This window comes from Daphnia magna, linkage group LG3 (genome assembly GCF_020631705.1).
Source record: "Daphnia magna isolate NIES linkage group LG3, ASM2063170v1.1, whole genome shotgun sequence".
Taxonomy (NCBI): domain Eukaryota; kingdom Metazoa; phylum Arthropoda; class Branchiopoda; order Diplostraca; family Daphniidae; genus Daphnia; species Daphnia magna.
In genome coordinates this window covers 5409611-5424431 of record NC_059184.1, presented here as the reverse complement: position 1 = coordinate 5424431, position 14821 = coordinate 5409611, and the positions used below count along the sequence as shown (strand labels likewise).

Below are 14821 nucleotides of genomic sequence, written 5' to 3'. Positions count from 1 at the left end.
TTTTGCCTGGGCCAAAAAAAAACTATCCGTATCTATTCCCCCCACATCTCCCTGCTCACATGCCGCGCACAACAAGAACTTGATGACCAATTTTCCTCCCTCCAAGACATTCCACAATTTTTGTGTTTTTTTCCCTACACACAGCGCCAAAATGCATCACCCACCCCCTACACCCGAAACAAGCTTCGACATTTGGGTTTGGGTTTGTACTACACTAAACTCTTAATATATGTTTATGGATATCTATATGGGAATTTCACGCGGGGGGATGTTATTCTAGAACGGAGACCCCCTCCTTTCTGCCATTCACACCCCCCAAACACCTTTTTTTTTTTTTTTTTAACATTGGACCATTGGCAGAAGAGGAAAATAATGGTTCAAAAAAAACCTTGATGGTGTGTATATATCAGTTAAGATTTTGTGTGGTGTGTGTGTGTGTGTGAAGAAACATGAAGGGGGGAGAATAGATTTTTAAATTCAAATATTTTTCTTTCCCGCAGTTCTTCATCGCTCCCCCCCTTCGCCCTGTCTCTTCCCCCCCCCCTTCTGCATAATAGAAACACATTCGGAAAGAAGGAGAAAAAAAAATGCAGCAGCGAACAAAAGCAAAAATAAAAAATACCTAAAAAAAGATTGAAGGGAGAATTCGATTATTCCATGATAATGAAGAAGAAGTATTGCCTCATTCTGTTGATGCAGCAAAGTCATTGGCCTACGCTCACCCCCTCTATATTTTTATTTTCAACTCAACAAAAAAAAAAAAATAATAAATAAACCAGAAGATCCGACAAAATTCTTTGGATGATCTTCCGTGAAATTGCAATTGCATTTCTTGGTGTGTGATGATGATGACTATACAAACGTTGGTTTCGCTGTTCTTTTTTGGCCAAATATTTATTTCACGATTTCAAAGAACTCTTCCTGGTTGATGTTCGTGTTTGAAAAGCTGGGCCCAACTTTCTTCGTCCGCTTTCACGCACAACCACCTGTTGCAATCATTTTTTCACGACCGACGTGTTTGTGTCTGGACACAGACACGGGCAGACATACTTGCATGTAGGCAATTAAAAAGAGACACAAAGAAATGACATGATTATGTGTATACCATTCATCTATTGGCGAGGGGGGTATAACTGTATAAGTAAGAGAGAAAGATAAAGAAAAGAAATGATTGCCGACTGTTTCTTCCTTTTTTTTTTCTTTTGGCCAATGGGACGACCGGCAGATGATTACGTGTGATTAGCTTTTTTTTTTTGTTATTTTCAGACCGACAGGCATTCACACAGAGAGAGAGAGAACAGCCGGTCATTAGATGCCGTTTAGCCACGACTTGCCCCCTTCTATATATTAGGTCTACAACACACAGCAGCACATACGTATATACAGACAAGACAACAGAGAGAAAGAACTACATAAACAATTCGGGACCGTGACGAATTGGACAAACAGAAAATAGACGTCTATAGTGGAATGGGTAAATAACGCTCTCGGCGTTTTGTTTTCGTCCGGCGCGTTTGTTATTACGAAGCTGATTTGAAATTTCACGATCATTAGAAGAAATGACAAGCCACCCGCGACGATTCCCCCTAATCGAATAGAAGGGGGGGAGGTCTATATATGCATATACAACACACTAATTACTGGCCGTCTTTTTGGTGTTAATGAAAGAAATCATAAAGAGAAAAGAAAAAAACAAAAATGCTACAACAACAACAACAACAAATCGAAGAAAAAAGAAACAGCGTCACGATTACAGATGGGGGCCATCATTGGAGGCAATCAGTCGGCGTCATCATTGCCTGTTGCTTTCTACGTATAATAGTTCACAAAGGTATATATATCCATATACAGTACACCAGTGATTTGTACGTTCTCCTGTTTAGATCATTTCCAACTGCAATGTGTTTTTTTTTTGTTTTTTTCTTCTTTTCCATTCGTTTGACTGAGACTAAGATGAAAGATGAAACGCATCAACTGCTGCTGTATAATGTGGCAATATATTTCAAATGCATACATGTATAGACTTATTGCCATTGGCCACGTGTTTCTTTTGCAACTCTCAAATTCCCAGGCACCAAAATCAAATAAAAAATGGCTGAACTATTTGTCTGAGCTCTTGGAATACTGAACAGGATTTTTGTTTTTCTTAACGTTTATTTTCGTTGAACGAACGATGCCGATTTCGTGTGTACAGATGCGGGTGGAGGCTGGATGGATGGCATGTCGTTATTCTACTGGCAGTGCCAGTCATATAGAAAAACAACTTGTATATATACATACACAAGAGCAGACGCATCGTAACACAACGTTGAACGTATATATACAACAAAAATAACGTGCTGTGTGTGTGTGTGTGTACGACTCTCAATAAAATTCCGCCGACTTTGTGAGCAGCTCTCACGGATTGGTTGGCTCTTTTTCGTGCTTATGTATTTATAGAACCACTGCCTGTGCATATGTAGAAAAGAGGCAGGAAAAACGAAAAAAAAAAGGAAAAAGAACAACAAAGAAAAACACTGAGAGAATAACGAGAGACAACACGTGAAAAAGTGAGAGAGGACCCAATGTTTTCAACCTCCTCTTCTCTCCTCGCGGAAGGAATATAGAAAGGAATGGGTGCTGGTTATTGGTGAGGAGGAGAGTAGACGTCCCGGTGTGTGGCTCGTTGTTGCCTTGACGTTGCAAACACAAACCTGCCAATCACCATCATCTATTCTCATAGCCAAAAAGTCTCTCTCTCTCTCTCTCTCTCTTTCTTTTATTCAAATAAGGGGCTGGAGCGGCCAAGTGACGGCCATTCGGTGCTGCTTCTCTCCCACACACGGACAAGTTCTTTTCCGAAATGTCTTGTAGCCATATCACAAGACGGATGATGTTCGGTCGTGACCTGCCACTTTGGTTATTTTCAAGCAAACGCCAACTCACAAATACACACACACACACACACACACATTGACTGGCTGCACGCACGCATCTTTCTCTCTATGTAGACACAACAGTCTCCACTGTTGTGTTACTGCCTGTCTAGTTTTTTTTCTTCTTCTTCTTTAACATCAGGACGCGCGGGATTTTGATTTTGATTTGAATTTAAAAAAAAAAAAAGGTGAAAGATGAAGGCCCGATGGATATGTCATACATGTGCAGACATTGTGTCACCTGAAGAGTCATCGTATCAGCCGCTAATTTGCATATTGAAGGCAAAGAGAAATTGAGACTTTATATTGTCGTGTATGTTGTGCGCTTGTAAATGGAGCTCATCTATTGTCACGCGGCATTAGGTGAGGCGACAATCTTCAAAATGAGAAAGCGGGAAGAATAAAAAGAACAAAATCACGTTCAGCTTTTCTGTTTTGCGGCTGTGCGATTTGAAAGAGAATTACGGTTGGAAAAATGGTCGTTTGACGTGACTCACGCACGTTCGCTGCCAGAGAAGCAATGGAGACAACCGCAGTCAACAAAAATGTTTGGCCTCTTATGTTATATCTCTATATAGTTGCATGTCCCGTTGTTTAATCTCACGCTCTTCTTCTTCTTCTTCTTCTTCTTCTTCTTCTTCTTTTTGCAGTCGCATTCAAAATGATTTATACCGCGCAAAATGATGCGCAAGGATTCTCTGCTTGGGTCGTCGTACCTTCTAAAGTGTTGGATCATTTCTTGTTTTGTTTGGTTTTTTTTGCGCGTGTTTCAAAAGTCAAGTTTTGATGGCTTTATGCAGCACGTCTATCTTTCTTGTGTCTTGGCGTGTTTCTTTTATTTATTTTCACTGTATACATGTGTCTGTCAAGATTTCCGTTCTGAAAAAAAAGAAAGAAAAAGGAAAAGAAAAAGAGAACGCAACAGAGACGTCATTGGATTCGGCTGCCGGATGAAATATGGCGTCGACGTTAACTCGATTCAAATGTATTCATTCAATCAGACTTGGGGGCTGAGGCGTGGGAGGCCTTTCGCTCCTACTTAAACATTTCAAAATAAGAAAAAATAAATAAATAAATAGAATAGAATAAAATAAAATGAAGAAGAAAAGAGAATTTCCTCCGCTTTTACGGAAGAAGGGCCGGAAAAACAGTTATTTATAAGGAGAATGAGATTACTGTACACAAGAATATATTAGATGTATACATAAGAATCGAAAAAAAGGGGGGGAAAAAAAGAGAACTCGGTGGGTATTCTCGCACCGCTTGAAATCTTTGATTGAAATGATGAATTGATGTACACCTCTGGCACTGGCATCCTCGTCAAAAGGATAATACGTAACGATATGATGCTTTAAGCTGCAAGAATAGGTGTTATATCTACTACATGTCGTGTTTATTTGGAACACTTGTGCGCCGTGCAAAGTCTCAAGATTTTTCGCTGCTCAAGTTTCATTGCCATTTTCATATTTTGTGGCCACAGTTTCTTCCTGTTGGTCTGTAAGTTTCAATTCTTTCTATCACTGCTTCCCTCTTCGGTATGAAATTCACGTAGATGTTATTTATTTGATTTGATATAATACACAGTTTATTTTTATTTATTTATCTTTTTGTTTGTAGAGGAGGTACTCAGACACGCCGATCCATCTCGGACGCGGGGAAAGGTTACAAAGAACTGTACGTCGATGGCCACTCTTAATGGCTTTGTAACGACTCTTTAAAGACCAAAGGAGAGAAAACAAAAAAGGAAGAAATTAAACAAAACAAAAAAATTGGTTTTGTTTTATTTACTGGTTAGTTTGTTAAATGTTGTAGTGTCTTGTGAGCTGCCACGGCAAAGAGACGTTTGCTCACTCATCGTTTGGGGCAAGGGATGCTGGAGTACATCAACCACTATACGATCGATAAAATGGATTTTTTTTTTTTTTATTTGATTTTGAAAAGAAAAAAAAAAGCCAACTAGCTAAGATTGGAGAACAGAAAAAATAATGCAAAGTCTTTTCTATTGTTACAATCCGTGTGTAGCCTTTCTTTTTCCAAGAAGTCGACAAGAAGAACAAGAATTTTTATTTTTTTCTAGAAAAAAAAAAAACCCGAAAAAAAAGGTGTTTGAAAACCTTTCAATAGTTTTCCACCTTCTTCTAGATATAGTGAACTGGAAAAAAAAAGAAAAAACGCGCGAGGGAATTGTCTTAAAAAAAAAAATAGGTAAAAGAAAATTCTTGGCTTCTTCTCATTTCCATCAAGGGAGGAGGGGTTTGCGGCCAGAAGAAGAAGACAAAAAAAAAAAAGAAGAGCGGGGTGGGAGTTTCGAAGCCGAGTGAATATGCACACGTAGCTATATATGTATACATATATAGAAAACTATGTGAGAGATAAATCTGGCCAGTAGGCTTATATTCATTCCGACTGTGTTTCTCCTCGTTCTCGCCCCCACTGTCTTTGAAGAAGTGCCAAAGAACAAGAGGGGGTATGTTATTTTACAGGTTAAGAGAGGCAAGAACGACACCTGATGGTCGTCCCATTGCCCCCCCTATGCCACACATGCATATCTTTATGTATGTATATATATGTATACCATCATCCCAGAGATTCCCAAAGTTTCACACCTGGGCCAGACCCCCTGCGTCGAGTCACAAGGTCTTATATACCCTGAGCCATCAGTTCAACCCCCCTCGTCCCTCCCCGAAAAGGTAAAAGAAAAAAGGAAGAAAAAAGAGGGAGAGAAAACGACCCTGCCAATAGGCCGATCGATAGGAAATGAAAAAAATAAAATACTCCAAGTAGACAAGAAAATGAATAAAAAGAAAAGAAAATCTATAGGAGATGACTAGGAGCATATTTGAAGTATATAAGCACGAATATTGAATGTTGATCCGCACGTCACGAAGCAATCGATTGTTGTATTCATTTATCGACCCCTCTTTTGTTTGTAGACCTTCGTGTACAACAACGACCGCATGTTGAACGATGACACTTACAAAAATTATGAAACCTACTTAATAGGACGATCTGCTAAATGTTTTTTTTTTTTTTTAAATAGCGTTATAGACATTAATCTAATTTAAAAAAAAAAAAACAATTGCAATTGTTTTTCTTTCTGCTCCGGAGCCTGATCTGCATCATCACGATGATGCCATATCACCCAATCGCTTCTCTTTTCCTTTTGAGAAAGTGTGTTTGCTATTATTCTTCGAAAAATGAATGCCGATAGACTATATTATAGGCAAACAATATATCGCATCCGGCTATACAATAATAATAATAGTAATAACACAAAAAAAAAAATTTTCTTTTATGGAATTCAATCAATTACTGGTTGGATTGTTATAACGGAGGTCTAGCGTGCACATGCCCTACAAGAGATCTGCATAAATATAAATGAATGATTGTATATAGCAGTTCGTTGCTGGATGTTTTCGCGCAGAGAGAAAAAGAGAAACGCAGCTGGTTATCAATCGATGGCGCATTTCGGGTTGGGCTCGTATTATGATAAGAAGAGAAAGGGAAAACTAAAAAAAAAAAATATCATCAGGCTTGAATAACAATAAGACACACCCCTGGCCGTGTACTGTACTCGTTACACGCCGATTTCCATCGACAATGTTTCGTAATTGTAAATGGTAATTACCCAATAATTGACAAAACTGGTTGATGGAATATCATATTTTTTTTTTAATTTCCCTCATGGCAACCCCCTTCTCTTGTGCAACGTGAATAATGCGCACAGTCTGCTTATATATGTATATATAGGACACACGGTGTAGGAGGACCCGTCCTACACACTGATCTATACCTGCAATCAGCGGGGGACGCTGATTTCAAGCCATCCAAAACCACCTATTCATTTGTTGTGTTGTATTTCATTTTATTTCTTCTTCTTCTGTCCTTAACTATACAGCAACAGAGGCGATAGAATAAGCACTGCATACATTATGATTATGTATATATACAGAAACAGTATAGAACGAGGGGGGTTATTGTGGCGAAGGGGGTAAGAAAACGCAAAGGGGGGTTCGATCATATACATACATTTATACAAGCAAGAACAAGGTCTCCCGCTGACCCTTTTTGGCTAACACAAGTTGAAAAAAAAAATAAAAAAAATAAATAGAAATAGAAGGCGAGAAGAAACATAACAGCAAAAGGTAATGCGTGTACGGCATCAATATAGTTTTTCGGTTCGTGATGGGGAGAAGGAAAAGGGTGGGGGGGATGAAAGGGAAAAAGGTGATTCTCTTCTGGGTTTTTTTTAACTCTGACAGACTGGACGGAGCCGCTTGACCTGAGCTGACCCTGCAGCCATATATATATATCTACAAATATATGCGTAGATGGCCAGTTCTATACATCCTTTTCTTTTCAAACACAGTTGAGAAACAATCGATTTTTTCTTTGACTTTCTCAGAAAGAAAAAAAAAAAAAATAAGGGAAAGATGCGGTTGGTCTGTATAGAAAAAAAAAAAAAAAGGCCATGGTCCTCTGTTGTTTCTATTCTTTTCTCTTTTCTTTTTTTTAAATTTTTTGTCTTATCTGTCCAATATATTGGAGAATAGACCTACACTCTACGTGCTGGTTTGTACAGCATGGATCTTTTTGGCTGGTCTCTTTGCGACCGATGTTCTTGAAGGGGAGCGCGCGCAACCCCCCGTCGAGTGCGGTTGTTGTGTACCAGGTCATTAGCGGCAAAGGGTCAGAGGGATTCTGCGAGGCTGAGGTGTGAAACGTGATTGGATACCTGTCAGCCGGGTCGTAAGGAAGGGGTGGTCAAGGTGAAGGCAAAAAGCAAAAACGAATCAACGCGAAAAATAAAAAAAGAAAGGCCTCCATGCATTTACACGTGTATATTATATATACCTATTATAGCCGTTACACAGCGTATATATATAGAAAGTCTTTGAAAATTCAGAGCAACTCAATACATTTGACGAGTTCTCTATTGTTCGATAACGCCACACGCGTTTAGTGTGTATAGATTCATTATTTTTGTTTCGTTTGCATTGAAAGTTTAAATGGACTGTGCATGTTGACCCCTCTGCAGCCCACCACCTTTCCTCTTTCCATTGAAGAGGCCTATAGATGTCCACCAGGAATCAATACGAGTATAAAGAACCAACCTGTCTATATATATAATTGGAACTTCGGAGGGGGGTTGAAAAGAGAAAGAAACAAAAAAAAAAAGCGAAAGAAACAGAGCGAAAAAAAAACTAAGCGTTTAAAAAGGAATCCTTTTTTTTTTTTCTTTTTTCTTCGGTGCATTAGGTGTATAAAGAATAATAGAAAAAAAAGGGGAGGGGGAACAAAAAAATAGAGCCCCAAGAGCCTCAACTTCTTCGGCAACGAGCTGCTTACAATAATATAACAGCGCGGTAAATTCCCCTCCTTTTTTTTTTACCCTCTCTTATTCTATTCTATTCTATTCTATTCTATTCTATTCTTTTTTTTTTTAACATCTCTTTACCTTGATGGATTTCTATTGGGGATTTGATATACATACACAAGAGGTATATATAAGCGTCACCGCACGCATTTTCAAAGGGCCTCCCAAAAGCCACTATATAATACAGTGCAGCAGCTGATTTTTGAATTTTTCTTTTTAAATACCAAAAGCTCCTTGATGTGCATGGCTGCCCGATGACGCTAAATTAGTCACTTTGGGCTTCTATTCAAATTGTTTTGTTTTTGTTTCGATTGCCGATGAAAAATATTTGTTCGTTTTTTCCCCTTCAGTTTCTATACGGAGAGACGTGCGTGTGTAATAATATATACCTATACCCGTACGCGTAATTGTTTTACGTTTCTTGTTAACCGTTGGTGAGGGGAAATCGTGTGTGGGAATCGAATAGAGAAGCGGCCCTCTTTTTTTGTGTTTTGTTTCCTTCTAAACTATACAATTCAAAAATGCCGCCACTTATATATGCCCAAAGAGTTGGTCACCGATTCACGCGTCGAAATCAAGGCTCTTATACGATCGTTATAAACTCCTTTTCACGTCTGGTGTAACACGACAGTGTTAGTTCCCTTAAGATTAAAAAAAAAAATGGTTGACACGCTCAAAGTCCCGCGTGATGGCGCGCGATTTGAATATATATACCGACGATCACCTTTGTGTCTCGTTTCTTAAATATCTTTGGTGTTGTTGTCATTTCCTTTTCTGATGGCCGTGTTGCTATATTGCTTTTTAAATGTAGTCTAGCTATAATTAATGCGCTTCTTTTAGTTTGATCTAGTTTAAAGATTTCTTTCTTTTATTTATTTACATTTTTTTCACTGCTCTTCTGTGTTCATCTGAAGGAATCACGTCCTTTTCGGGATATTCTGTTTTTATTTGGGTGCCTCTATAACATGCGGCTGTGTGTAGACTGTGCATTGGGCTGATCATCAAGTTAGACGCCTTTTTACAATGGCACACACAAATGCTAACCTATATATAATAATACATCGAGACGAAATGAAAATGAAAATGAAAATGAAAGAAGTGGGCAGGAAGGCTCTTGGCCCACCCTCCTCTTTTACCTTGTAAAAGGTGCTGCAAACAGAGTGTGCAGAGCTTACCATTGGCTGGCATCGACCGACCAATCGGCTGGAGGAGGACTCGCGCTTCCAAGAGGCGGGCCCTCGTTTCACAGATAGTCAGGGTATAGACGTAGAGGATTCACATTCGTTGCTGCGTACCACCTCCCATCGCGTCAGTAGAGAAAGAGCCAGCAAAAAGCCTGGCTATATTGGAGCCAGTTGGCCGTTGGAAGTAAACATTCTATCAGCGACCGTGCTGCAGGCACAACGTCTCGTCAAGTCGCCCCATCTTGTTTGATTCTCGACATTTGCCAGCCGATTTGTTTGTTTCTTTTCGTGTGCAATTTTCACATTCGTCTGTTTACATCGTTTCCCCGAAGAAAAGAAAACTAAAACAACAACAACAACAAAAACAAACCCAGTGACTTTGAACGAACTTTGTTCGAGTGAGCGCAGTGCGTTTTCTATCCATTTCCAATGCGCCGCTGTTGTTACAACTGAATCCAATCGATTAGAGATCGGCAATCTCTTCGAATTTTGTTTTTTTTTAAACGATCAATCCAACCAAAATGCCGCGCCCTTGTCGTGAGAGCTACGGCGATCAGAAGCCGCCTTATTCTTACATCGCCCTGACGGCCATGGCCATCTTATCGTCTTCGGAGCGGATGCTGCCGCTGGCCGACATCTATCGCTACATCATGGAGCGATTCCCGTACTACAGGAAGAACACTCAACGCTGGCAAAATTCGTTGCGTCACAATCTCTCCTTCAACGATTGTTTCCTCAAAGTGCCACGACGTCCCGACCGGCCGGGCAAAGGGGCCTACTGGACGCTGCATCCCAACGCCATCAACATGTTCGAAAACGGCTCGCTGTTGCGTCGCCGCAAGCGTTTCAAGTTGCACAAAGCCGACAAGGACCTGCTGGAAACCGAGCTGGCCGCTTTGTCCAGCATGAATCGAATGATGCAGCAACAATCGGCCGCCGCTAATGCCACAGCTGGACCACATCAGCCATCGTCGGCCAGCGACGGCATCGGGGCCGACCCCTACAGGACCTTCTCCGTTGCCAGCGGCCGTCCAGCAGCAACAGCCTCAACACAACGCGTCTAATCTACCAGCGCCAGCCACTCAGGCCCAGGTGGCAGCCGTCATGTCGGCCTGCGGTCCCATGACGGCCTATCCGGCCATCCCTTACGGCATGGGTTTCGCCTACAATCAAGCCGCCATGGCAGCGGCCGTAGCGGCAGCAGCGGCGGCGGCCAATCATCCGACCCCGGCCATGATGGCCGCCGCGGCAGCGGCCGCTCAGCAGCGAGTGCACGGTTTCCACGGCCCCACGCCGTCGATGGCCTCTCCACCTTCTTACGCGGCCTATAATCACGGCTGCGGCACCGGCGGCTTCGGCTCGCTTATCCAACACCAGCAGCCGTCGCCTTCAGGTAAATTCACCAGTCAAACGACGAGCCTCTGTTCGCCAGTCGGGGCCGATTGCGTGTCGGCTGGAAATGTGAAACCCAAGAGGTCGTTCACCATCGCCAGCCTCATCGCTGACGATTCCGATTCGTCTGACGACGAGCCGGAACCAGTGGCCAAACAAAAGAAGAAGAGCCATCAAGTCAACAGTGACGTGTTACTCCTCGACGGAGATTCGGCAGCGGATTGCTCGTCGTCTTCGTCCTCGTCACCGTCCGACGATGAATCGGAAGTCGACATCGAAGCTGAAGATGCCGAAGAAGAGGTCGCACGATCGGACGGCGACCACCCCGCTACTCCCATCAGCTTCGACGTTAGCCAAAACATGCCCGGCTGATGGCCGGTTGGGAAGTCCACCTGAGCAGCAGCCATCGCCTCACCTGTTGATGCCAATTCCATCGTACATGGCCTACGCCGGTATGGCGCCGTCTGGCGCCTTCCCTTACGGGATGGCCAGCATGCAGCAACAACAACACCAACAGTTTCACGACATGTACGCCGCTGCGGCCGCCGCTGCCTCGGCGGCTTTTTTAGGGCTGGCCCGGCACAGTAATCGAGGCGACGCGTCCGCTAAAGAGGACTGCAGGCCGTCGTCGCTGTCGCCGGATGTTTCGTCGAAAAGCCCTCAACCAGCGCCTCAACCAGTCACTCAACTGGCCGCCATTCAGCCGAATCCCTTTCTGACTGCGGCCGACTGCAGCCGGGACAAACTGCAGCCAAGCCCAGTGTCGCCGTCCGTTCAGCGGCCGCCGCCTTCGTCCCCGTTGAATCAGCACGGGCCAGTGCCTCCACATCTTCATCACTACCATCACCATCACCATCACGCCGGCGTTTTTTTAAGCCAAAGTCCCGACGCCGACTCGTCCAAAAGTAAAGACGGCGTCTTCCGTTTCAGTCCCAATTTGAGATCCATTTGACTTCCGTAGCCGGGACGTTTGCAAAAGCCTATAACAATCAAGTCTAATATGATGCCTGATTTTGTATTTTTAAGAAAACAAAACACACACAACAACAAAAAAAAAAAAAACTATGAACAGAGAGATATAATTGTATATGTAAATTTTTGAATGAAAAAGAGAGAGAGCGGGTATTGGTGATGAAATGAGTTTTTTTTTTTTTTCAAAGGATCTGTTCGGAAGAGAAACATAAAAACACACACACAAAAAAATTAAGCTTAACGCAAGCAACTCTGTTTATTTCTCGATATTATAACATTATGCTGATTTCCATATGATGACCGTTATATTTTTGTCATTTTTCATCTTGATTTTTTGTTCATTTTGCAATAACCGGAATGCCCTGGGCCGGTTACCTCAAATTCTGCCTGTCAAATCGTAATTCGTACGTATGTGTATATGTAGGCCTATAATATGCTGTAAAAATAGTATCGAAAGAGCAAGATCGAAATGCAAAACAAATAAAACAAAACAAAACATAAACAATTCAATCTTTTCATTTCTTAAGAACTTGAATTTAAAAAATAAATTAAAGACAATTAAATATGTGCGCGTGTTAAACGTAAGCCGGTCCGATAGTATTATGCCTCGTTTCGAAGCGATTCGTTATTCTGCTGCTTAACCTATAACGCCAACGCACAGCAACAAAAGGTATAGATATAAAAAAGGACCAAACAGACAAGAAAAGAAGATGGTTCGGGGGGCTTGTCTTGGTCAGCTCCTTGTTGACGTTTTGAAGCTCCCACTTGTTTGCATTTTGTTTGGCTGCTTGCTGATGCCATCTGCTATACACCTATCCTGCTGCTTATTATGCATTTCCAAGCTGTTGCGGACGAGCGGTGTTTTCTTTTTGAATGATGTGATTCATTATACGTATATGTGAGTTAGCCAAGCCGGTATTGTCTATATACGCAGACGGACGCGAGAGAGAAGGGACTACATTCATTTGATTTCCGCTATTGACGTGATTTGCCTGATGTGCATTTCGTTTGTTGTTTTTGTTGGTTTCTTTTTTTAGGGTTGGGTTTTATATGCCCGGTGCCGTGCGTCTCGGTGCGTGAACGAGAGGTATCACGCAATAATTGATTGCATAGTGGTCTGAATAAATGAATAGACTATTGTTTTCGTTTTGATAGATTTTCGCAGTTGCCCTATATGCATCCTGCTGGCAAAGCTTCACGGCCGTTGCATCCATTTCACTGATGAGCACGAACAGTTGAAACGAAACCAAAAACAAAACAAAACAAACACGCAAAACAGGCGTAATGGACTTTCAATAGGAAACGGCCACTCGACTCTTAAGGACAAACGACCAACACAAGTGACAAACGTATACAAAGCCCGAACAGAAAGAAATCGAATCACGAACGTTGATGGAAACGAAAAACGTTGTAGGCCACATCCATTTGAATAAATAACCAGCGGCTTTTATATTCTGTCATTTTTTGTTTTGTTTTTATTCGAATCTTCGTTGTTAAAGCTGGGGCCCCCCTTTACATCGTGTAGCCGCTTAAATTTGTTTTCTAGTGTCGTGTCATCGGTCTTCATCACGCTGGATGGACACAAACAAATACACCGGCGAAGAAGCAACAATAAAAAAGAGAAAAGAAAAAAAAAACAAAAATACCCGTTGGCGTGATTAGTTGGATTCATTTCATTTCGAGGATATAGTCGGCCGGCGCACGAGATATACCTACGCACACGATTAGACGGATGACCGGTTATAGGAGAATGGTTTGCATGGCTCATTTGATGATGTTGAGCAGCTTAAACATACTTAGTCGGTTGTTGGCTTGTTGCTGCTGGTTGTGTGAGCCCTTCACCTTGGAGTCCAGCCACCATCGAGCGGCCATCGTCATCACATCAAACATATCCCCCCCCTCTCTTTCTCTTTAAAAAGAAAACAAAATACGGCGGCGGTAGCCACAACAAACAGCAACGATTCATCAACAGGACAACACCTTGGAATTCTCGCCCTTGTAAATGTTTTTTATTTTTCTTTTATTTATTTGAAATCTCCCCTGTTTCTATCCTGTTCGAATAGTGGACCCAGCACTTTGAGCCAATATATACAACGTCAAACAGCCAAAACACGTGAAAAATGTTTAGAAAAATCAAAACCAGTTGGTCGAAACATTGAAATAACGGAGAATGTTATTCAAAGAAATCTCGAAACTGCCAAAGATTTAGACAGTTCTTATCGATCACGAATAAAGGACGAGGCCTTCGAGCCATCGCTGGTCAAAGGTGCGCGTATGTGCAACAATTGGGAGCACGACTGAACGAAGCGATTGCATCACATCCACGTTGTAATAATCATCTATCTATTGCGTTAGATCCATCACGCCCTGATTATACGACGGCCGATTCAAGCCCGTTCGTTAGCTTTTCTCATTTACACTATTCGACGATCAAGAATAATCGAATCAACCAATTTTTTTCTTTTAATTTTTTTTTTTTTTTTTCAAACGAATAATGAATGAACTTTGTCCCATCCAATTTCATTTCGGTTCAATTCAATTTGGTCTTTCAGGTAGAATTTGTTTTTCTTCTTCTTTCTTCAGTTTCCGATAGATCAATTGTACATAAGCCTAAACTGTTTCTTACGTGCGCTGTTCCAGGCCGTTTGGTATCAAAGAAGAATATCAAAAGCGCGTGCCCTCGTGCGTTTCTCTTCTGTTCCACAAGCCATTTTTGTCTTTTGAAATCTTTTCTTTTTTTTTCGATTTTTTTTTTTTTATGACTTGCCCGCCGCCTCAACGTCTGCTCTTGCTGAGGAAAATCTCTTTCTCTGCCATGTTTTTAAATGGCTAGGGAGGTAGGGTGCTAAGATGAAGAAAAGGGTGCCGATCGTTCCAAAAGAAGAAGGCCCAAAAGTTCCAAGAAGAAAAAAAATAAAAAGAGACCCCGTACATTTATGTGTGTGCATCTATACACACGTGTGTGTGTGTGTGTGTCTGTG

At 41.7% G+C, this 14821-nt stretch overlaps 1 protein-coding gene across 1 annotated transcript; it reads left to right on the top strand.

The window, feature by feature from the left end:
- The first annotated feature begins 9570 nt into the window (after nucleotides 1-9570).
- On the top strand, nucleotides 9571-12345 carry LOC116918210 (fork head domain-containing protein FD4). The gene has a single exon (XM_032923854.2). The coding sequence runs from the start codon at nucleotides 9998-10000 to the stop codon at nucleotides 10538-10540; it is 543 nt and encodes a 180-aa protein (XP_032779745.2). The 5' UTR covers nucleotides 9571-9997; the 3' UTR covers nucleotides 10541-12345.
- Nucleotides 12346-14821: the final 2476 nt, after the last annotated feature.